Genomic DNA, 24438 nt, shown 5'->3' with positions numbered 1-24438 from the left:
CTGAAAGTTGCCTATATTAGATGGTTTGTTAGTTTGTGACTTGATCATCGACGGTATTTAACCGGAATAATAAAAAAAAGCATCTCAAATCAACAAAGGAGCCTAAACGTAAATAAATAGCCACGTTCATCCCAAGATCTGCGGAATAGTCCACAACTCTGCCTAATTACCGACTAAAGTCGTGAGGTCGATGACAAAGTTCCACTGCTTGGCACACAAAAGTCAACCTCTCTACCAGTTCCTAATTATGTGAAATCTAACTACTTGTGCGAGCATTTCAACTCATGGCCCAACAACAACAACACTTCAGCATCTATATTAATTAGGGTTTCTGCTTTCTGGTCATGAAGTAGCAGTTCAAAGTGGGGCAGACGTACTGATTGTTGAGTCTTTTTCTAAGCAGACATAATAGATATGGTGTTAGGTGTAGTCCTAGCTCTTTCCACTTCTTAACATGGGAATTAATATAACTAACAGGGAAGGTAATTATTTCCTGATATTTAATTCGATCGTTTGGCAGGTAAAGGAATTAAGAAGACTCATAATGGATCGATATGCTTTTTAGTAAAGCTTCACTTTTAGCATCTATCTTTACCTTCACCATCGATACAAACGTGCTTAATTACACTCCTTTTCCTCCCTCATTCATACTTCTGCAGTGTGAATGCCTTTCTTCCTTCATGCATTAATGATTAATGATATAATTAATCCCATGCTCCCATGATCGATCCCCTATATAAACCCAAGGCATTTGGAACGCTCTTCTCATCCCAAACAAGCTCTAATTCATGGCTTCTTCCTTGCCGATGGCCCATGTCTCTTTCCTCCTCGTAGTACTGCTTTCTATAGCTTGCATAAATGCGCAGCTCTCCAGTAGTTCCTTCTATTCATCTTCATGCCCGAACCTCTTTTCGACAGTGAAGCCAATTGTTCAATCTGCTATTTCGAGGGAGAAGCGCATGGGCGCCTCTCTTCTTCGCCTCTTCTTCCACGACTGCTTCGTTAATGTGATATGATAGAATTCATAATCGATTGATTGATGATGGTAAAATCTAATTAATTCCTATATATATATATATATATAGGGCTGCGACGGATCACTACTGTTAGATGACACGAGCAGCTTCACCGGGGAGAAGACGGCGACTGCAAATAGAAACTCAGTTAGAGGATTTGACGTGGTGGATAGAATAAAAAGTGCAGTGGAGAAGGCCTGTCCCGGCGTGGTCTCCTGTGCTGACATCTTGGCGATTACTGCAAGAGACGCTGTAGTAACTGTAAGTTAACTGTCGAAATTATATATATTCATTCTGTAAGAAGGTAGAATCTATCATCGTTCCATACAGTTGGTCTCACGATCATCAAAAGGTAAATCAAAAAATTACAGTTGATCATGACGTAGAATTCTACTGTGTTAATAAGAGGTTTCACTGTCGAGACCGTACCTCAGTCAACAAATCCTTCAAAGGGATTTTCTAAAACAACATCTCAGTCAACAAACCTTCAAAGGGAATTTTATTTGTTGCTAAACGAACTCGAATTCAGAATCTCAGACAACACGTGTCTTTATGCTTACTACTTGGGATAAATTATTTCGATTGTATATATACTCATGATCATTAGGTTTCGGAATCTTGATAGATATAATTCTCATCCATTGAATTTGAATGGAAGCAGCTTGGAGGGCCAAATTGGGAGGTGAAGCTAGGGAGAAGGGATTCGAGGACTGCGAGCCTCTCAGCGGCCAACAACAACATCCCTCCTCCAACCTCCAACCTCAGCAGCCTCATCTCCAAGTTCTCGGCGCAGGGCCTTTCGGCTCAGGAAATGGTGGCGCTCGTAGGGGCTCACTGTTCCGGCTCCTTGCCGACGATAGCCACACCACCAGACAATAGGAGGCCGCGTCAACCTGCACTTCCACGTCGATGAGAGAGGCCTGAGGAGACAACAACTGAACGCACGGGTTAGCGGGGCGCCGGGGAGTCCCGGCGTGGCCACTCCGACGCTCAAGTCAGGCAACGAGAAAAGAAGTGTGTTTTTCAAAAAAATCAGAGAGCCTCAATTGTCATACCTGTGGAGCTTATATAGGAGTGGCGGGGGCGATATTTTAGGATCTCGGCGCATGTGATTGGCTATTGATCCGCTATTAATGTGGTAAGGATAATCTTTGAGGGTTTTCGAATATCCAATGGCTCGGATTTGCTGATCTTCATCTGACGGTTCTGACCACGCGAGTTATCTTCTTTAGATGGTTGGGATTATGCTGGGCCAAGTAAGGGACTTGGTCTACGCTCCAATTCTCGCAGATGAGTTGCCAAGCTTGGGGAAAAGGTCAGCGTGATGATCCGTTGATATCCATTCCCTGACTTGAGGTCGGGAATGGCTGACTTGGTAAGTGCGGATGGGAGGCACAAGTACTGCTAACCTTGCCTCGGTTGAGGGGTCTCCGTAGGGATGTCCTGAACTCCTCGCGGGAGTAGTATCGGAGGAAGGGCGATACAGAGGTCCGGTCATGAGGCAGGCTTGTGCCACTGGGGCCTTACCCTGAGGTAGGCGTATGTTGCCATGACCTCGTCATGAGGTAGGCCTATAAGGCTAGGACCTTGCCCTGAGGTAGGCATGCGATGCTGCGACCTCGATGCCGATACCTTGAGGTAGGCATGCGATGCCGGTATATGAGGTAGGCATGTGGAGGTAGGCATATGCTGCGACCTTGTCATGAGGTAGGCATACGATGCCGGTACCTTGTCATGAGGTAGGCATGTGATGCTGGGGCCTTACCATGAGGTAGGCATACGATGCCGCGACCTCGTCATGAGGTAGGCGTATAATGCCGGTACCTTGTCGTGAGGTAGGCATGTGAGCTTGGGCATGGATCATGAGGTCGGTTATGAGGTGGTGTATTATCATTGAGGAATGGCCATCCATACGGCGAAGAACTCATCTTGTACCCCCAAGTGTATGTTGTCCCCTTGATGAGGTTTACGTTCTGCTGGATTATCGTTTGGTTTGAGGATGAGGTATCCGTGCTGATGGGGGAGGGGGCCTGGACATTTTACGTGAGGTCCGCATCTACCGTGTTAAGGGAGGAGCTCGTCTCTTAGGGAGATTGATCTTCCCTACCTTCCCCTTGGTATCGAGAAAATATTACCCCGTGTCTACTCCGGGCTTCTTGTCCTTCCTCTACACCACGTGTTCCTTCGTCCCCGGGGATTATTTGCGCCGGATCACAAGCCTCCCGACCTAGTTTAGTCGAAGGAGACGAAGTTGACTGACTGAACTTGAGTCAGACTTAGGTTACCCTTATTTCTCCTGCGCGATTGCTGTGGTTTCGGTATGTTTCGCGCCTGATTTATTGATCCTCCTCGTTCGTCGATCTAAAGCCGCGGTGCTTCAACGGTTGCGATCGGCTGACCGTTTGATTTATTTCTTCTTTCCTTCGCCTTCTCCATTCACTTCGCCTAACCCTAATTCTCGCTTTCGCGCCTTCTGTCGCCTTTGCTCCAACTTCCTTCGCGAGCCCCACGCTTTCCGTAAGTTTCCCTTCCCTTTCTTAAGCGTTTTGGCCGTGTTCCCTGCGTTCTTCGTGTTCTTCTTCCTGTCCTCTTAAGTTTCTCTCGAAACCCTAGCTTTCCATCTCCGGTCGTCTTTTTCCTTCGTGCCATCCTTGTGGCTTAGTTCTCCTCGAGTTGTCTTCTCTGCCCTTGCCTCCTCTTGAGGTTAGGGTTTTCTTTGCGAGTTTTCCTGGTTCCGTGAGTCGCTGGTTTCTTGGGGTTTCTTCGCCCTTTGTTTCCCTTTAGCGCTTTTTGTGCTTGCCCTAATGTCGACCAAGGTTCTATGGTACGAGCAGTGCAAGCCTTCCCGTTTCAGTGAGGATGATGAGATCCTACTTCGAGCCCAGTATGGAATCCCTTCTGACCACAAGATTTTGATTCCTACTAGGGCTCAGAGGCCCCACGAACCTCCGCCAGGATACGTGACCTTCTTCCGAGAACAGATAGAAGGAGGTCTGCGCTTTCCCTTGCCATTCTTTCTGCAAAACCTTGCCTCCTACTTCCAGTTCTCCCTTTCCCAATTAGCCCCCAATTCCTTTAGCTTGGTCTGCGGTGCTTCCATTATCTTCGATGTTTATCAAGTTCCTAGGGATCCTACCACCTTTCACTACTTTTTTGACCTCAAAAAGGGAGGGAGAGGTGAGATTTACTTATCTGCTAGGCCCGGCCATAACTTCTTGGACAACTATCCTACCTCCCATAAGGGTTGGAAGGACAGATATTTCTTCCTTAAGCCACCTCACCCTTATACTTGGCCGACCTTCTTTCGTCCGGAACCACTTCCCTCTCCCAACTTGGACCAATATAGGTTCAGTCATACCTTCCTGACGACTTCTGAGATCTTGTTAGACCTTAAGTTCGATGTGCAGGCTCTGATAGCCAATGAGGCCCTGCTGTATAAGGCTGGGCTGAGTCCAAATGACATCCCTCTGGGTGCTTCTTTGAGTAAGTTCCCTTGGTGTCCTTTACACTTCCTTTTTACTACTAACTAATTCTTCCTTTTATGTTCTTGGTAGGGGAAATCATGCTGAGTGCTTCGGTTAAGAAAAGTATGAAATGGGAGCTCACCACTACCGATAGTTGGTGGGTGGCCGAGGATGCTGCTGGCTCTTCTGGAGCTACCCCAGAGCTGGAGGATGCCGTTGTTGGTACCGAGCCAGGAAATTCTGCCGCTACTGAGGAAGCCAGGACCTCGGCTGCGTATGGGCTGAGGAGGAAGCTAGGACCTCGGCTGCGGAGGAGGTTAGGACCTCGGCCCTCGCTACTGCTGAGGAGGAAGTGCCCCCGCGGGTCTCGTCCGAGGACGTCGTTCATTTTTACGTCCCTCTCGAATCTTTCGAGGGGGGGACTTCAGATACAGTGGTGGAGTTGGGTCCTTCTTCGAGGACTGAGCCGACCCCCGAGGCCCCCTCCTTTTTCCTACCTCCGCGACCGTCCGGGAGACCCGCTCTCGAAAAAGGGTTAGGGAGGCCAGGAAGCAGGTTCCCACGGCCCGGGGGGAATCGAAACCGATTATTATAGACATAACTGAGCCCGTGGAGGACCCGGTTACTCTTCCGGAGTCAGAGCCCTTGTCGATTTCTCCTCTAAGATCTATCCTCCCCGAGCTCCGCACCAAGCGACAACATGATAAAGGCAAGTCTCCTAGCTAGCTCCTCTGAGGGGTCCGAAGCCCGTAGTGAGCTCAGACGAAGCAGGTGAAGAAGTCGCGGGCTGTATGTCCTCCTCGTGCTTCGGTTAGTTCAGGCCTTCCTCGCAGGCCACTGCCTCAGTTCCTGCCGACAATACTCGTGCTTCCGTAGAGGATTACCGGCGTTATGAGACGGAGGTGCTTCCCAAGCTGCCCAATGACTGGCTGTGTCAGCGCATAAATGGATCTTTTGCCAGGGTATGTTTTTATTTCTTTTCTTGTCTTCGTCAAATCATTTTTAACACCTTGGTGGTTCCGTTATGTCTGCCCTCAGCTTTTGAAGGAGTACCAAGAGTTGGAACGTCGGGTTCCTCCTCTGGAATCTACCAACCGTCAACTTGAAGCTCAGGTGGCCGACCTCCAGGCCCAGTTGAAGACCCCTGTAGTTGAAGCGGAGTTAGCTAGGATCAAGGCCCATGCTGAAACTTCCCGCTTGGAGGCCGAGGAGGCTCGTGCTGAAGTTAGGAGGGCCTCCGCAGAGCTGGCGAGATTGCGCAAGGATGCCGAGCTTAGAACCTCCCGTCTCCAGCAACTGGAGCAAGAGCTGCAGGCCTCCCGAGCAGCCCTGAAGGCTTCTCAGGGGGAGTTAACTTCTGTTCGACAGGAGGTAACACAGTTGAAGGAGGGGCAAGGTAAGTTGGAGGCCGACCTATCCTCTCAACGTAGGCAACGGGAGGAGATTCACCAGGAGCTTCTAGAAAGCATCCAGCAGCGCCAAACCTTAGAGCTCCAGATATCTGAAGAGAAGAATTCACGGGCCCAGTCATCTGCCGATCATGAGAAAGTATTGTCCGATCTTCGTGGGGAGCTGGCTAGCTTGAAGGAGGAGGAGGAGCGGCACTGGCAGGAGAGGAAGGCTGCCTTCTTGAAATCGCCAGAGTTTTATGAGTTGCTAGGGGCTCGGACCAGTAAGATGCTAAAGTATGGCTTTGATGGAGCGGGGAAGCAGTTCGTGCGATCGGGCCTGATACCTAAGGGTGCCGACCTAAGTTTCCTGGATCCTCACAAAGTGTGGGATGAGCTCCCGGAGGAGGAGAAGCAAGATTGAATGACTGTCTGCCAAACTTAGCTACTTTTGTAATGTTGTCTTTTGGGAACTTCTTTGTGTGGTGTTTGCCTAAGATCTTGAATCTTGTTTTATGAAGTATTTAGTTTAATTTATGGATCCTTTTGGCTATAGTTTTTAGGCTTGGGGTGTTAGTGCCGGTTGTTGGTGAGTACAACTATATTAGTGTTTACATGTTTGGTACTTGTGTTTCTGTAGGGTTCCTATATCGCATGGACGCCCGCAGGATTTTGATTATAGCCCTGTCCTTGTTTTAGCTCGTCTACTTCTCATCCTTCCGTATGTTTTTTCGGAACCGTGGCTGAGCTTCGCCGGAAACGACCCTGGGTTTGACCTATACTTCGGACCTTTTCCTTGTTCGTTCGGCTACCTACAGTGTGGGCAGAGCTTTTGTCCAAATCCGAGACCCTCTGTAAGGTGTTCCCCGAGCTCATCCGACCCTGTAGACACTGTGCCTGGCGTGGCTGGGTTCTGGTTGCAACGTGTTGGTTTTTTGCAGACACTGTGCCCTACTTTTTGAATGGGCCTTCCTCGTTTGGGCTTTACAACGTGTTGGTTTCTCTTATTTTCCCACTATGGAAACCATCCTCTCCCTTGGACTAAGTCCCTTATGAACAAGTGCGCAGGGAATAGGTCCGTTAGGTTATTTAGATAACGGTTGAGATATCTCGGATGCCTTAATATAAGGGCGGGCTGATGTCTTGTTTCGACGAGCGCATGCCAGTCTCCGTGGGTTTTTTGCAGTAGCTCCCTTATCCTCGTCCAGTTGTTCTTGTTGATGCAGTCTAACCCTAGTCAGACCTGAGTCTGACTCGAGTCAGACCTGAGTCTGTTTTGATGTTTAACAAAGTTTAATTAGATTAAATAATCATGCTTTAAGTTTAGCTTTACCTGGTTGAATTGAGTTAGGAAAGTTAAATTAAAGGTCGCCCGAGAAATTGACAGCTTGCCCAGGATACCTGGTTTCTAAATAGATTTCTTAGCTCCTGGATTGGTTGGTGAGTTTTCCAGGAGAATACCATTTTGACCGAGAGAAAATTTACCCCGAAAGGTTTAATCGGGAGAGAAGAGGTTGCCTGGGAATAGGTTCCACTGGAAAGCTCTTGCCCGGGAAGAAGATAAACTTAACTCAGAAAGGTGAAATCAGGAGAAGATCTCACTGGCCGGGTGAGTCTCAAGGAGAAATTACCCTGGTCATATAAAACGTATTCGGGCTTGACTGGGAAATGGAAATCCTAACCAGGCATATCATGTTAAGTTTGTCTCGACCGGGAGAAATTGAGAATGGTTCACACCGACATGGTCGAGAGATGTCTATATTGACCTGACCATAGCCAATCTAGTTAGAAGAAAGGTTGACCGGGAAGAAGAAAATGTCCTTAGTATAGAGTCCCGGGAATCTCCCGGGAATGAAAGTTTTCATTCTGTTTAAAAGGAAAACTAGCCCGGGAGAGTTTATCCTGGTCAGGAAACATAAAGCCGGTACCGTGGTTTGAAGGAAGACTTTCATCCGAGAAAAGGAGTTAAGGATGTCCCCGGGAGTTAAAGAATACCTGACTTGAAGTTACCCGAGAATAGATCCTATGGACATGGGTTTGCCCGGGAAATAGGTTGTCGTGGTAGAGGTCAGTAAGGCCGAGTAAGAGGAACAATGGCCGGGAGAAAACAAATGATAGCCGGGAAAACGGAGAAAGAAAACAGAAGGACAACACTTACTCAAGCTGGTCGATCAGCTGCTGATCGACCAGCTGGTCGATCAGATAGGGCTGATCGACCAGCTGGTCGATCAGCCTTAGTGATCGACCAGATGGTCGATCACCAAATCTTGCCTGCCTCTTGTTAATCCCTGATTCCTTCGTGAGTTGATTTCTGAGTGAATTCTGGAGGTCTGAGAAGTCGATCTTGATCGGGAACTTGGTATTTATGAAAGATCGGAAAAGAACTGGGTGTTCATAAGCGGATGGAAGCTTTTGTAGCTTATCCCTGTTTTGGTCCAGAAGAAGCCTTGGTGGCTTAGGACTTAGGTAGCCGAAGAACCTGGTGCTCGGGTGAGAATGGAGGAAACCTTTGTGGCTTGTCTCCGAGACTATGTACCATTTGCCCGTCAGATCCATCACCGATAGGTGAGGTCGCGTGGGAACTGAATGTGCCCGTCAGATCCAGCACTGGTATGTGAGGTCGTATGGGTAGGGGTATAATCGCTGTGCACTCTGACGTCATCTCTAACCCTAGTACAAGTAACCACCTACAATCCATCAGGCATACTACACTAGTACTACTGAGGTACGAAGTCATATGTCTAGCATGTGCATCAGAAAAGGTGATGTATAACAGGCAAGCAGTAGCATATAGAATGTATCACATGATATCTAGACAAAGAAATAACAGATAAATAATCAGATCATAGGTATCAAATAAAAATCTATATAAACTGGAAATATACTATCACTGGTAGCTAACAATCTCTACATGTCTAAGTACGACAATCTAAAATAGATAAGGCAGAGACAAGATACCCGCCTTCAAATTGTTGTGTGTAATAGCAAGGACCCTCCGATACTCTACGCAATCGATCCAAGTCACTAATTAATGTCCTGTATCAAAGGACATTTTCATCTGATCAACCAAATAATACCAGTCACCCAACCCGACTAAATCTTAATTAAAATCTTAGATTATCCCAACCTCAGATTCAACAAAACAATTTCCTACTAATCCAATTCTTTCAGATCCAACCAAAATCAAGTAAAACACAAACAATAGGGCTCTTACCTTAGATCTGAACCCCACAATCCAATGAATCTCAATTCAACCACCTTGAGCAACCTGCTCCGATTAAATCTCCTACAAAAAACAATATTACCTCATTCTGATCACCACAAATCAGCAACGCTACACATATAAAGCCATCCCATAAATCCCACAACTATTCTCTTACCGATCACGATTGGATCCGCTCTCGAACGGGTTCCTCCCAGTGCCGGTTCCAAGCTTCCGTGACAAGGGTCGGCGACGGTCGCTTGAAGCAGCGAAGATCCGGCGGCAGATGCGTGAAAGAACAAGGATCGGCGGCGGTCGCTTGAAGCGGCGAAGATCCGGCGTCGGCGAGAAGGCTCGAAATCGGAAGGAGGGGCGAAGAGTACGGCGGCTGAGCAGGCTCGAACTCGGGAGGAGGGCGAACAGCCGGCGGCGGCTGAGCAGGCTCGCGATCAGAGGAGGGGCGAAGGTGGGCGGCGGAGACGGATCGCACGAAGAAGGAGTTGGCGAAGGAGTTTCACTGTTTTTAACCTAGCCCCGAACCCAATCAAATCGGAAACCACACCACTGAACCGGTCAAACCCCCATCGAACCGTACCCAAACTGAACCAATCATTAGTGAACCGGTTTATTTTTTTGGTTCACTTGGTTCAGTGACCAAACGATCTCCGTTTTAGTCCAAACAAGTTTTGTTTGGTTTCGTCTTCGCGAGACGCATCTTTTCGTATCCATAGCAAAAATTTTTGGTATCTTACAAAAATAGAGTATCATATACAGTGGCGGATCCAAGGGGGGGGGGGGGGGAGGGGGGGGCTTGAGCCCCCCATGAGATCGCGGTAGCTCCCTCCTGGAGCCTGGAGGTCCATCGTCCGGCCGGTTCCTATACTTCGTGACGAAATTCTGGATGGTGAAGAAGCTGTTCGGCGTGGGCTCAGAGCGGCGTCTCAAAGAGGCGATTACTACCGTGCACGAGTTCGCCGTGAAAATTATTCGAGCGAAGAAGAAAGAGAAGCAGACTTCCTCTGTTTCGACGCCGTCCTCTCTGTTCAAAGCAGAGGATTTGCTATCGCGCTTCGTGGCCAACGAGGACCACTCCGAGGACTTCCTTCGAGACATCGTCGTCAGGCCGATGGGCCCGGGCCGGGCCGGCCAAATTTGTTGGGTTTATTTAGATTAGGGGCTAATGTTTTGGGTTAAGCTGGATTAGGTTTAGCTTTCTCCGCTTCTCGCACCGCGGTACCGCCGATCGCATCCTCCTCATCGCGTCCTCGGTCCTCCGTCCGAACCGCACCGCCCGTCCGCCCCTTCAAGTGATCCTGCGATCGCGTCCTGTCGCCCTCCGATCATGTCCTCCGAACTCCGAACCGCACCGTCCCGCCGCCGATCGCCGCCCAAGCTTCGATCGCCGCCTTCAAGTTTCAATCGCCGGCCAAGCTTCGATCGCCGGCTTTAACCTTCGATCGCCGTGCCGATCGCGTCCTGCCGCCCTCCGATCGTGTCCTCCGAACTCCGAACCGCACCGTCCCGCCGCCGATCGCCGCCTTCAAGTTTCAATCGCCGGCCAAGCTTCGATCGCCGGCTTTAACCTTCGATCGCCGCGCCGATCGCGTCCTGCCGCCCTCCGATCGTGTCCTCCGAACTCCGAACTGCACCGTCCCGCCGCCGATCGCCGCCGATCGCCGCCTTCAAGTTTCAATTGCCGGCCAAGCTTCGATCGCCGGCTTTAACCTTCGATCGCCTCGCCGATCGCGTCCTCCGAAGTCCGAACCGCCCCGCCCCCGCCTTCAAGCTTCGCTCGCTGCAGGCCTGCGGGCGGCGCCTTCAACTTCAAGTCTTCGGTCCTCCGAAGTTCGAGCTGCTCTGCTGCTGATTAGGTATTTAGGCATTTAGCCATTTAGGTATAAGTATAACTGCTTAATTATTGTTTTAATCTGCACTGTTTAATCTGCTTTGATTTTAGTACTGTAACTTCAAGCTTCATATATGATTTTAGATGATTAATAACTGTTTAATAACTGATTTTAGTACTACAGAGTCCTAATGAGTTAATGTCACTCAAGTTTACGATACTGCTATGAACTAAGATGTATGCATTTCGGTTTATGTTTTAAGGCATTGAATGAATCATTAATAAGTTAACATTTCATTTGCATTTTAGTTTGTGGTTTGACTCTTTGAATGAACCATTTTGTTTCTTCTTTAACATTAACTGAATATAAAAGTTTCTGAATCAAATCTTAATCTTCTTTCTACTGAAATCAAGCAGGTTCACTGCGATGCAACTATTGCCTTCCCCCTACTTGTTGCTGCAACATTTGCAAGGAAGATTCACGAAATAGCCAACATCGAATTATAATTCGGTTTGATTTCCTTTCGACGATATGCTTACGGAATCTGAATATCTGGAGTTGGGAGATTGTTCAAGGTTGTTCAAATTTTTCGAGCATCCGCAAGGATCGGAAGCTCGAAAAATTCTGCAGCTGGCCTGGTTGAAAAAATTGAGCCCCGATTGAAAAATTAGTCTGGATCCGCCACTGATCATATATAATAAAGAATATTATATATACACACTAGCAATAAAAAAAAGGGTAAAGGTAGGAAGTCCTTTATATAATTCATATACCATTGTGTATATATATTATGTAGTTGAGCTATTAATATATTATCTATATATCTTTATTAAATGAAGAAAGGTGAGTTTCCCCCTTCCCCTAATTAAAAATTATATTATTTAGGGAGAGCAACTGCCAGCAAGGTTTCCAATCATCCACGTACCTCTGGACGCACGTTTTCTTAATAAACAATAATATTCTGGGTCGAGCAGGTTGCTCGTGGAGTATCCGTCGTATTTTCTCTGCTCCTGTAGCTCATGCATCAGTTTCTACAAGCTAAGTACCTAAATCGTGCAGTAGTCTCATACCTGCTGCCTTATATAGATAGCGGAGAGGAGAGGATCGATATTCCAACACCAATCCGTGGAATTGTAGGTTAGTTATGGAGTTGGCGACGCAGAGATTGCTCACTAATTCTGTTGCAGCTGCGGTTGCCCTTCTGCTCTGCCTTCAAGGCTTCGGCTTCTGTTTTCCTGATCACGATGCGGTGCCACGCTATAGCTTCTTGAGGCATGCGGCAGAGGCTCCACGAGTGTCGTACCACGACTACATCATCGTCGGCGGGGGACAGCTGGCTGCCCCTTGGGCGCTACCCTCTCGGAGAGGTTCGACGTGCTGGTGCTGGAAAGAGGCGGATCGCCTTACGGGAATCCCAACGTTTCCAACCTCGCCTCTTTGGCCGAGAACCTCGCCTACCTCACCCCGACCTCGCCGGCGCAGCGCTTCGTCTCCGAGGATGGCGTCATCAATACACGAGGTCGTTGCCTCGGCGGCGGCACCTGCATCAACGCCGGGTTCTACTCGCGCGCCAGCCGCCTGGAGGTGATGGATATGGGATTGAACCCGAAGCTGGCCGACCAGTCGTTCCGGTGGGTGGAGCGAGAGTTGGTTTTCAGGCCTCAGCTGACGGAGTGGACTTCGGCCTTCAGGGCAGGGCTTCTGGAGGCCGGGGTCACCCCTGATAACGGCTTCACCTACGAGCACTTGGAAGGCACCAAGGTCGGGGGGACCATTTTCGACCCAACCGGCCATCGCCACACAGCCGCCGATCTGCTCAAGTACGCCGACCCCGCCAGGATCACCGTGCTCTTGCGAGCCACTGCGCAGAGGATCTTGTTCAAGAACGTTAACGGCCAGCATAAGAACCCGCAGGCGTACGGAGTGGTGTACAAGGACGAAACCGGCAACATCCACGAGGCCCGCCTCAAGGGCTTCTCAGCAGGCGAAATCATACTGTCAGCCGGCGCTCTCGGTAGCCCGCAGTTGCTCATGTTGAGCGGCGTCGGCCCCGCGGACCATCTCAAGTCTTTCGGCATCGAGGTGGTCCTGGACCAGCCGATGGTCGGCCATGGCATTGCCGACAACCCGTTGAACATCTTCGCCGTGCCTTCGCCGGAGCCACTGACTATCACTTCGGCTCAAGTCGTCGGAATCCGTCCGGGCTACTACATGGAGTCCTTGACGGGCTTTGCGGCCGCAGCGCTTTTGGGAGGCAACTCTCGCAAGGCGGCATAATATTTGAGAAATTGGCAAGGCCTCTCTCCCGAGGATATCTTCGTCTAAAGAATCTCGACCCAGAGGACAATCCATCAGTAACTTACAACTACTTCGCGGAGCCTGAGGATCTTAGAACATGCGTGGAGGCATTGCAGACGATCATGAGAGTGATCGATACGCAAGCGTTGTCCAAATTCAGATATCCTAATCAAACGGTGGAGTACTTGCAGGCTCTCACTGCAAGCTTACTCGTCAATAACAGAACAAGAAGTGCGCAGGCCGCCACTTCGCTGGAGCAATACTGCAGGGACCTCGTGCTCACCATTAGTCATTTCCATGGCGGGTGTGAAGTAGGGAAAGTGGTCGACCATGAGTACAGAGTGATCGGCGTGGATGGGCTCAGGGTGATTGATGGGTCCACCTTCAGTTTCTCCCCAGGAACTAATCCTCAAGCCACTGTCATGATGTTGGGCAGGTAATAATCAAGTACTGAATTTCAGTCATAATAAATTTTTTTAGCGTCTAATTTTGATTATTATAAAAGCATGGCTAATCACTAATGAATGCGCTGCTGCTGTTTTTTTTTTGTGATGGTGATATTTGTAGGTACATGGGAGTTCTGATAGGAAATGGTGGTGTCGAACCAAGTGACTGATCTTCTTGTTGTTGATATCCAAACGTGTGTCGCCGATCCTCTATTTATTTTCACAATTCTATTTATTTTCATAATAATGTAATATGACCTATGCTTATGTACTTTAATTCTCCAATAAGACACTAAATTGAACTACTTTATATAAGAGCTAATCAAATCATCATTAGTGTTCTCCAACGATAAAGTATTTCGATAGTTAATCAGATATTAATGAATTGATTCCTAACTGCGATGCAAGATTAATTTTCTATAGATTAATTTTTTTTTAATGGGTGAACAACTCTGAAACATTGAAAAATATAAAATTAAATATCTAAATTATAAAAAATATAATAATAATAATAAAACCATCATCGGAACAGAAGGCCTTTTGCCCTAGTAGGCATCAAAATCACAAAGGATGGCTAATCACAAAGGCGCCAAGAAGGCCTTTGCCTTTGTTCTACATCAAGACCGACTAGGAGTACAACAATGCTCATTTAGACATTTTCATTTCCAACGAATTGACTGACCTTTGGCAAAAAGTTTACTTTGGACCCAAAAGATTTAAATTTAGAGAGAAAAAAGAATACAAATTAATTCGGGGATAACTAGGAGTACAACATTGTAAATTTGATTAAAAAAAATTCAGATTTTTAAATCTGGTCAAAACTCATTTGAAAAATCTAAAGATCTCTAAATTTTGAAAAAAATAAATAATATGGATATATTTAAGGGTCACTGAGAATGTAATTGTATTTATTTGACACAAAATCTTAATCTTTCGAGCCATTAAATACTTTTTTGCTCAAGGGGCATGAAACACTTTTGGTACAAAGTCATTGATGACCCTAAATAGGTCATTGACAAAACGAGCCAAGATTTGTGCTATTCAATTTTAATTTGTAGATAAATCTCACAAATTAATTTTGATTTTTTAATCAACTTTTCTACCCTTTAATGGTTCCATGTGGATTGACATTTAATTTATACTTGCTCAAGTTAGCGTTCTATTCACGTCCATGACTCAGCTTGTATACAAGCCAAACCTTTTATCCAATTATAGCATACCAATCCTTTATTACTCGAATAATCTTAGACATAAATTTCTCATTCGCTCAAGAAATTAATTTATGATAGTCTACTCGCAAAATAGCCTTCCTATCCTTATTTAATTTATTGATTATCAAATTAATTTTCTAATAATCCTCCCACATGAATGAAAATTATGAATAAGGCTTCAAGTCTCAAACAAGAGTTTCAATGGAAGACTATCACGTCAAGAGAGTTGCTTATAGCTTTAAACCTTTCGTAGTTGAATACGATCATATTCACTTGACTGTCCACTGAACTATATCTTGAATTATTCAATTGTTGGTATAAACCAAGACAATTATACCCACACAATAACCTCTAGGCTTCTACTAGTTCTATGTCGTGTTCTATTTTAGCCATGTACAATGTTTGAGATTCATAAGTTTTCTTCGAAGCAATCTTTCTTCACACTTATATAAGTGATCTCCTATTAAGAATATCCTATAATACCCCATTATATATATGTGATAATAGGAATTATTAAAAGCTTTGGCTCATCTTTTACCATTTTACAAGTCACACCTTTTTGTCCCAGGAATGACTTGGAATAATTGCTCATAAGTGTCTCAAATCTTATAGCTTAGTTGTCCCTTTTGAACCATGATCTTGGAATCTCCGATGATCATAGTTGGGAAGTTGGGTTACCACCACTCAATTCAAATGTTGAATTTTAGATCCATTCCCTTAGACATGCAATATATTTGATCTCTTGACAAACCTTTTTAATTAAAGGACCCGCACAATTCTCCATATTCAATGAAAATTTTACCATCAGAGAACTATTGCTTTAATAGTGTTAAGTCTTAGACAAGTATTTCAAAACTTACCACATCATGCTAGTGCTTTGCTTGTAACTTCTTAGATACCATAATGTATCATATCTATTGACACATATCAATGTATTTTGTGCAATTAATTCTTTCGGCCGCTATTTGTACCTTAGCCAAACACCCTCACATTTATTGGTTCACCCCCATATTTATTGGCTCCATTGGAAGGTTCATGACCTTCCAATGACTTATAAAGATTTTTCATTTCTATGTCATAGAGGTTTATGGTTTGCTGAGAGGACAACTTCCTCTTTTAATTTTCAAAATAAATCCAAAACTTATTAATATAGGCTTTATCATCTTCTTAATATTTAGTTCTCATGTTTCATAACATCATTCGATTAAGATGCGTGAGATATAATAGATTAATGAATGTTGCTCTTCCTCGAGAAACATTCCTTGAACAATATGTTGCATTCTCTCTCTCGTTCATCTTAGATGCTCTTGTCTCTCTCTCACACACACCAAGTGAAGGACAAAATAAATTGGTAGAAAATTTTCTCATACATTTTATTGAATTAGAAATTATATGTAGAGAGTACAAATATTTAAATCTGGAAACTAAAACTATTCTAGGAAATTTACAATTCTATTATAGCAGAATATTATAATTATAAGATTTACAATATCAAAAATAATTTACAATAAAATCTTTGTATTTGATTCTCCAATATGCCTCCACAAGATGGAGCTCCAGGAGGAGAGACCAATCTTGTTCATTAGCTGTTAGAAGTGTATGCGGGGTAATGGTTTGGTGAGAGCATCTGCTAGTTGATCTGAAGAAGACACATGTGTAACTCAAAGATCACCATTTTGAATTTGTTCACGAATGAAGTGATAGTTAAGAGCTACATGCTTCATACGAGAGTGGAACACTGAATTAGAGCAGAGATTGGTGGCACCCACATTGTCGTAGTAGATGATTGATTTTTGAGATGAAGAGAAGTCAATCTTGCCAAGAAGAGAAGACAACCAGCGCAGTTCGGTAATCGTGGCTGTGGCAGAGTGATATTCTACTTCAGTAGAGGATCAAACAGTAGTGTGTTGTTTCTTCGAGCTCTAGGAAATATGATTTCATCCAAGATAAAATATATAAGTGCTAGTGGATGTAAAGTCATCTTTGTTTCTAGCCCATTCTGTATCAGAGAGACATGTAGAGCAAGAGACCATTGAAGATGAAGTAAAACGCCTTGATCAATGGTGCCACATAGATATCTTAAAATGCATTTGACAACAGTCCAATGCTCATCAGTAGGATGATGCATGAATTGAGATAGCTTGTTAACCACATAAGCAATGTAAGGACGAGTAAGAGATAAGTCTTGAAGACTACCTACTACAGCACAATACTCAGACGGATTAAAGAGGATTGTGCCATCGCAAATTGTAAGGATAGGCGTGGTAAGTAGTGGTGTGGATGCTAGATGAGTATTTGTCATCTTTGTCCAAGCAAGAAGGTTAGCAATGTAATGGCGTTGAGAAAGTAACAAACCCAGTGGAAGAGGGAGTACTTCGACACCAAGAAAATAAGTCAAGGGGCTAAGATCCTTAAGAGAGAACCACTTGGCTAGTAGATCAATGAAATATTGAACAACTATTGTGCTATTTCCTTTGATGATAATATCATCAACATATACAAAGATAAAGCGTGAAACCTATACAATTGAGGAGAAAGATGATAGTCAACACCAGGTCGTACCCTTGGCTACTAACCGAGCTTTGTACCTGCAATAGAACCATCAAGTAAACGTTTAATGCGATAATATATTTAATACAGTGTGTCATTGCTAATGTCAAACTCAATAGACATGACCTAACGCCATTTGTGATCCTTGAGAGCCTGGGTTAAAGACATTGTCTGCAAAATCACGAGAGCAGGTGAATTTTTTGAAAAGTATTGGTTAACAGACCAGAATTACATCAAAATCACGAATGAAACAAATTACAGAAAAATATCCAAAGGCTTGTTATACATTAGACAGAGAAGGTAAACAAGCTTTATGTAGTTGGTTGAAACAGGTAAAATTCCCTGATGGGTATGCTTCCAACATGGCACGATGCGTGGATATGAATAGGTTAAAAATGTTTGGAATGAAGAGTCATGATTGTCATGTGTTCATGCAAAGACTTATGTCAATAGCTTTTCATGACCTTCTGCCTAATAATGTTTGGCAAGCACTTACAGAACTGAGTCTATTTTTCAGAGATTTGTCTGCCAGGTGTATTATGGCGACCGATATGCTTAAGCTTGAAAAAGATATTCCTGTCATATTATGTAAGCTTGAGCGTATATTTCCACCAAGTTTTTTTGATTCAATGGAACATCTACCAGTTCACCTACCTTATGAGGCACAATTAGGTGGTCCTGTTCAATATAGATGGATGTATCCCTTTGAAAGATTTTTGAGAAAATTAAAGAATAATGTTCGCAACAAAGCCAGAGTCGAGGGATCTATATGCAATGCTTATTTGGTTGAAGAAGCTACTTCTTTCTGCTCCTATTATTTTGCTGATAATGTCAACACGAGACATCGCAAGAATCCCAAAAATTATGATGATACTCAGCCAATTGATCCTTCATTGCTTTCTATTTTCAAGTTTCCTGGCAAACCATTTGGTGCTTCTAATTCAAGATGGTTAAATCAACAAGAATATCATGCTGCAAGAACATATATACTCCTGAATTGTGAGGAGGTCAAACCATACATAAGGTGAGTTGATTGATATAATCAACTAGTAATCCCTATTTAGTTAATCTTGAATCTGATTAATTTTTATTTAACTTTTCATCCATTTCAGCCTTTACGAACAACAACTTCATTATGAAAATCCATCTATCAGTCAAAGTGAAGTCGAGGAAAAGTTAGAGACAGAATTTGCACTGTGGTTTCAAATCTATGTAAGTTAAAGAATAAATAATTTTCCATACAGGAATATCAATTTTTTATCTAATTTATATCATATATATTATTATAGGTGAGCGATCGTAGATTATCAAATGTGGAAGATGGAAGGATAATCAATCTTGCATCTGGACCCCTCCGTAAGATACAAGTATATTCTGGTTACTACGTTAACGGTTTCAAATTCCACGTGACACAACGGGAATCACAAAGATTGACCTTTAATGCTGGTGTTTACGTAAAAGGATCTATCAACAACAATAACTCAGAATTTGATTATTACGGGAGACTCGAAGAAATTATTGAGATTGAATATCCTGCCTTACCCATAAAAAGATGTGTGTTATTCAAATGTTCTTGGTATGATCCGACTCCCAGAACAGGAACCAGAATACACTCAAACTACAATTTAGTTGAGGTTAATGCAAACAAAAGGTTTAACAAGTTTGAACCTTTCATTTTTGCGGTCCAAGCGGGTCAGGTTTTCTATCTTGAATATCCGACGAAGGCAAGAAGAGTTAGTGAATGGTTAGCTGTTTGTCATACGAAGGCCCGTTCAACCATAGAAACACCGAACTCCAACATAGCTCAACACCATGATGCATTTCAAAATGAAGAAGTAGAGACACATTTAGTAGATTCTCAGATTCAAAATTCATCTGTTTTACTTGTAGATGCTAATGTAGCTTACCAGGAGATAGATGATGGAACCAATTCGAGCAGTGAGGAGGCTGTTGAGCTAACTGAGTCTAGTGAGGAGGATCAAGAAAATGTTAATGTTGATGATTGATATCTGCCTGTAAATTCCATTGGTGCTATTACAATGTTTTTGCTTTTAAATTATTTGTTGTTTTATCTAATTTACATGTATATTGCTTGCTGTTGTATGTTTTATATTACTTCCTTTATATTGCTTGCTGTTAAAATTGAATCTTGGTATGCAAAAAAATTTACCTGTGTAGTTCATTCAATTCTTTTGCCAAAATAACACCTTTCATGCTTAACTAGAACGCCTGGTACGCCTGGTAGTTCATTTAATTCTTTTACCTGTGAAGACAGTCGACTGATTTGGTAAGGTCAGTCGACTGGCACGCCTGGTACGCTGCGTTAGTCGACTGAAACACACGACAGTCGAGTCGGATTCCTTGATCAGTCGACTGAGGTTGGAGATCAGTCGACTGAGGTTGTCTCAGAAGCAGGCAGCAGAGAATCGACTCGACTGGGATTTTGCTTCAGTCGACTGTCAGCGAACAGAAGCTTAAACGACTCGACTGATCATCCACATCAGTCGACTGAGTCGATTAAGATCAGTCGACTGATGGGACTGAAGTTTAAATTCTCGACTGGAAATCAGTCAGTCGACTGATGGTAAAACCATGTGGATGATCGACTGATGATCTAGTACCCAGGTAAGGGTATTGATATATATATAGCATTCTTATCTTATAGAGGATTTTTCATAATAGTTTAATCATGGAGCCTATTATTTAAAGAACATGTCTTTTACAGCTTCTGAGCACTATCTAGACCTATAAGTGTTATTCTTACCATTTCTTTAAGCCGAACAATTTATATTTAGTTAAGACCTGTTTGATATTTTTTTTCTATTTGATGTCCATTGAATCAAATCATTCCAACTCATTATGCTTCAATGAAACCGTCGGTGACTAAGACAACCTCAGCTCCTTCCCTCTCATGCATCCATTTGCACATGGCAGTAACAGATTTGCTCCCTCAGAAATTCATTGTAGCATTTTTTTTCCTCTTCTTCATTTATGATTTTGCAGATATAGATATGTCTGATCAGGCAGCAGCACCAGGTGGCCGGACAGTTTTGAGAGTTGTTGGCGGGTGGTAAGTATTGGTGTTATTAGTACTTTTTAATTCATAATTTGTTTTATAACATATGTCTAACATTTACATGGTTTATAATGCAGTTTTACACCAGAGGGCCATAAAGTTGCAGGATATATTTCTAGTAAGTTCCGTGAGCGAGTATGTCGTTCAGGGCATACTTGGAGGCATGTCGACGAGGGCATGCGCACCTTCTACTACGACGAGTTTGTGGTAAGTCATTTTAAACACCTTATAATGAAGTTATTTTTGTTTCCACTAATTTTTTTTTTTCTTGCAGAAAAAGTATACTTTTGAGCCAGGACATGAGCGGGAGTTTCAAGACGCCTGGAATGCTGCTGCTGGCAAATTATATAAAGATCTGCTATATAAATGCAGAAGTAAGGGCACCAGACCATCTTGGATCCCAGAGGACATCTGGGCTGCATGGCAAGCAGTATGGCAAGCAGAAAGATGGCAGACAAATGCAGCGACAGCTCGGTCCAACAGAAAGACCGAGCTAGCTGGCCCTAGCACCGGATCCACAAAACATACAGCTGGATCCCGCTCCATTGTGGAGCATACCTTGGACTTAGTAAGTTTACAATTAATATATTTTTAATTAATTAGTAATGTCATTATTTTTATTTAATTGTATTTTTAATTTTTCAGGAGCACCAGTTACAGCGTCCTCCTACTTGTTGGGAGATTTTTACGAAGACACACAAGTCCAAGGATGACACTTTTATTGATGCTCGCTCGCAGGCATTAGACGTAAGAAAATAATTTTTAAATTTATTTCACATTACCGCCATGTAATTATTTTTTCTAATCTTAAATTTTATAATAATTTAATTTTAAACAGGCTGAATATTCTGCTAGAGTTGCACAGGCGTCTGCGCCTGCAGTTGAGGGAGGAGAGAGGCAGGAGCTCTCAACCGACCAGTTGAATGAGATCTACTATGATGTGGTCGGTGGGAGGAAGAAGAGCTCCACCCTCTACGGTCTAGGGTCCCAAGCGAGAGTCGTATATGATCGTGTGATGGCCCCTAGAGCCAGGGGTCGTCCCAGCGGATCATCTTCTGCGATAGAAGCCCTACAAAAAGAAAATCAAGAATTAAAGGATCGACTCACCGTATTAGAGGCGCAGCAAGATCGACTCCGCACGTCATTAGAGGCGCAGTCCAGCATTCGGCTCGGCTCGGCAGTCAAGCTCAGCTTGGGCGGCAGATGGCGACCTTCATGGAGGCCTTCGGCCAGTCTTATCAAGATCTTCTCAAGGACCATGCCTTGTCAGAAGGATGTGACTTGTTAGAAATGGTCTTCTCTCTCTCTATTAAACTTGGTCAAGCATTAAATGAAGATGTGATGGATCATCTCCCCAAGGGCCATACTTTATGAGAAATGGTCATATTTTCAAAGGAACGTGATTAGTTGTGACTAACATTAATGAAGGTGGTCTTCTCGAGGCAGGGTCAATCCTTCAACAAAAAGGACTCCTCTTCGATCAGGACAGGGGGAGCTCCGAAGGTATAAAAAGGGAGGAAGAAGGAAAACAAAAAGGGAGGGGGGGCTCCGGGCTCTCTCTCTCTCTCTCTCTCACTCTTCTTATCTTTTTTGGGCTGAGCATTTCATTACAATATTTTTTACTGTACTTCTTCTTCCTCCTGACTGGGGCTGACTTGAGCGTCGGAGTGGCCGTCCGGGGACTCCCCGACGCCAGGATGACCTCTGTTCTTCGATGATGTTTCAGGGCCTACCGGTGGCTGATCTTCTCTCCTTCCCCGGTATGGAGGCCCTCTCCGGCGGTTCCACCCTCCTCTCTTCGCCTGCATGCTGACTGGTCCGGCGACGCGTCCGGAAGCCGATCTCAACAGGAACATATTTTGGCGCCGTCTGTGGGAACACAAACTGCCCTGCCTTGAGACGTGCTGGTGGACAACCTCGTCGGACCTGCTCACACATCACTGTAATTTAAGAGGAGTATCACCGCCTGGTGGCTGCCGCTGTTGCTGCCTCGCAAGAGCAGCCCACGCTCCAGCTACACGCTGGTTGCGTCATATTCTGCTCCTTTTACAGGTCATTTTTCTACCTTATTTCTACCTCTTGCGCGCCTTAATGGCCAGGGTCTAGCGCAGCCAGACGGCTCAACCACTCCCATCTCCAGCTATTGCCCTGTTTAGGGTTCAACCTCTCCCGCGCTCCTGCAGCCGGGGTCGAGCTAAACTCTGGTGGTCTCGGACCACTAGCTCCATCAGCAAATGTCCTTTTCAGGGCTCAACCTCCCCTCCTAGTCAGGGTCGAGCTCAATTCTGGTGGTCTCGGACCACTAGCTCCATCAGCAAATGTCCTTTTCAGGGCTCAACCTCCCCTCCTAGTCAGGGTCGAGCTCAATTCTGGTGGTCTCGGACCACTAGCTCCATCAGCAAATGTCCTTTTCAGGGCTCAACCTCCCCTCCTAGTCAGGGTCGAGCTCAATTCTGGTGGTCTCGGACCACTAGCTCCATCAGCAAATGTCCTTTTCAGGGCTCAACCTCCCCTCCTAGTCAGGGTCGAGCTCAACTCTGGTGGTCTCGGACCACTAGCTCCATCAGCAAATGTCCTTTTCAGGGCTCAACCTCCCCTCATAGTCAGGGTCGAGCTTACTCCCGGTGGTCACGGACCACTAGCGACCGCCACATCAAAGTCTGGTAAATTTCATAACACTTGCTATCTTTTCACGCTTAACTCCCCCGCGCTTCGCACAGTCGGGGTCGAGCCGAATCGCAGAATCGGACCCGCTACAGCGTCCGTCACCGCCATCTACTACAATTCTCAAACTCCCCCGCGCTCCTGCAGCCGGGGTTGAGCTCGCCGTGGCAACCGAGTCGTACTACCGGCGTGGGGTCAACTCACTCGGTTCTCTTGTTAAGCGGTCTTCATTCAGGCTTCTCAGCCATTCATCCCAGGCTCCTCAGCCCTTCATTTAGGCTTCTCAGCCATTCATCCCAGGCTCCTCAGCCCTTCATCTAGGCTTTCAGCCATTCGTCCGGGCTTCTCAGCCATCCAATCGGACTTCCTCTGCTCAGTCAGTCGGCCACTCTGCGCAGTCATTCGGCCATTCTACGCAGTCAGTTGACCATTCTGCTCAGTCAGCTCAGCCGGTAGAACGCTTACTGACTCCCTCAACTCCGTCAGCTCGGTCGGAACTCTCTCTGACTCATTCAGCTCAGTCAACACTCTCTGATTCAGTCAGCTCAGTCAGCATTCTCACTGACTCCCTCACTCGCCAGCACCAACTTCACTGTGTTTCCTCTTGATTTCAACGCCAAATGCTCCCCTGACTCACTCGAGTGCTCCGCCATAGCGCCGAATCGTAAGTGCCGACTCCCCTTACTACTGCCAAATTCTCGAGCTGATGCCGGTTCCCTTGAGTACGACACGTCGGCTTCCCGAGTCCGCCACGCGATGTGTGTGCACTGCTCTTATCGCTACCTACCGCTAGGCTCGGCCACGAATTGCTCTCTCATGACTTATGCAACTGTCCGCGACATTCGTGCCTAAATCCTTCACTGGCCACTTCCTCATATGGCTTGCTCGTGCCTTTTCGGACGCACGCCCATCGATGATGTCCCAGCCTCACCATTGCTGGTGACGCTGCCCCGCCATTTTCCGGTCTTTTCTTTATTCATTGTCCTCGTTTCCCTTTCAATCTCCTTTCTGATCTTGGATTACTGAAGCAGTAATAATGAAGGAGAGCAACTCACACAAAAGCTCAAATCCTTCCTCGATAAAAACGATTGATGCCAAAGCTTTTGTTAAAATCCCTCCTCGATTAGAGAAATGGACACAAAAGCTCAAATCCTTCCTCGATTAGAGAAATGGATGCAAAAGCTCAAAATCTTTCCTCGGTTGATGCAAAAGCTCAAAATCTTTCCTCGATTGATGCAAAAGCTCAACACCTTTCCTCGATTAAAGAGATGGGTGC

The 24438-nt window shown here is 45.2% G+C and overlaps 1 protein-coding gene and 1 pseudogene across 1 annotated transcript; both read left to right on the top strand.

Annotated features, from left to right (window-relative positions):
* Window positions 1–784: 784 nt before the first annotated feature.
* Window positions 785–1929, top strand: LOC141829915 (peroxidase 4-like). The gene is made up of 3 exons (XM_074717389.1): window positions 785–1007; window positions 1086–1277; window positions 1678–1929. Exons 1-3 carry the CDS (start codon window positions 789–791, stop codon window positions 1927–1929), a joined length of 663 nt encoding a protein of 220 aa, XP_074573490.1. The 5' UTR covers window positions 785–788.
* Window positions 1930–12012: 10083 nt separating this feature from the next.
* On the top strand, window positions 12013–13973 carry LOC141829456 (protein HOTHEAD-like; annotated as a pseudogene).
* The last annotated feature ends 10465 nt before the right edge of the window (window positions 13974–24438 follow it).

This window comes from Curcuma longa, chromosome 5 (genome assembly GCF_044706935.1).
Source record: "Curcuma longa cultivar G26 ecotype Majalengka, Jawa Barat chromosome 5, ITB_CL_G26_1.1, whole genome shotgun sequence".
Classification (NCBI taxonomy): domain Eukaryota; kingdom Viridiplantae; phylum Streptophyta; class Magnoliopsida; order Zingiberales; family Zingiberaceae; genus Curcuma; species Curcuma longa.
This window is presented reverse-complemented; position numbering and strand designations above follow the sequence as displayed.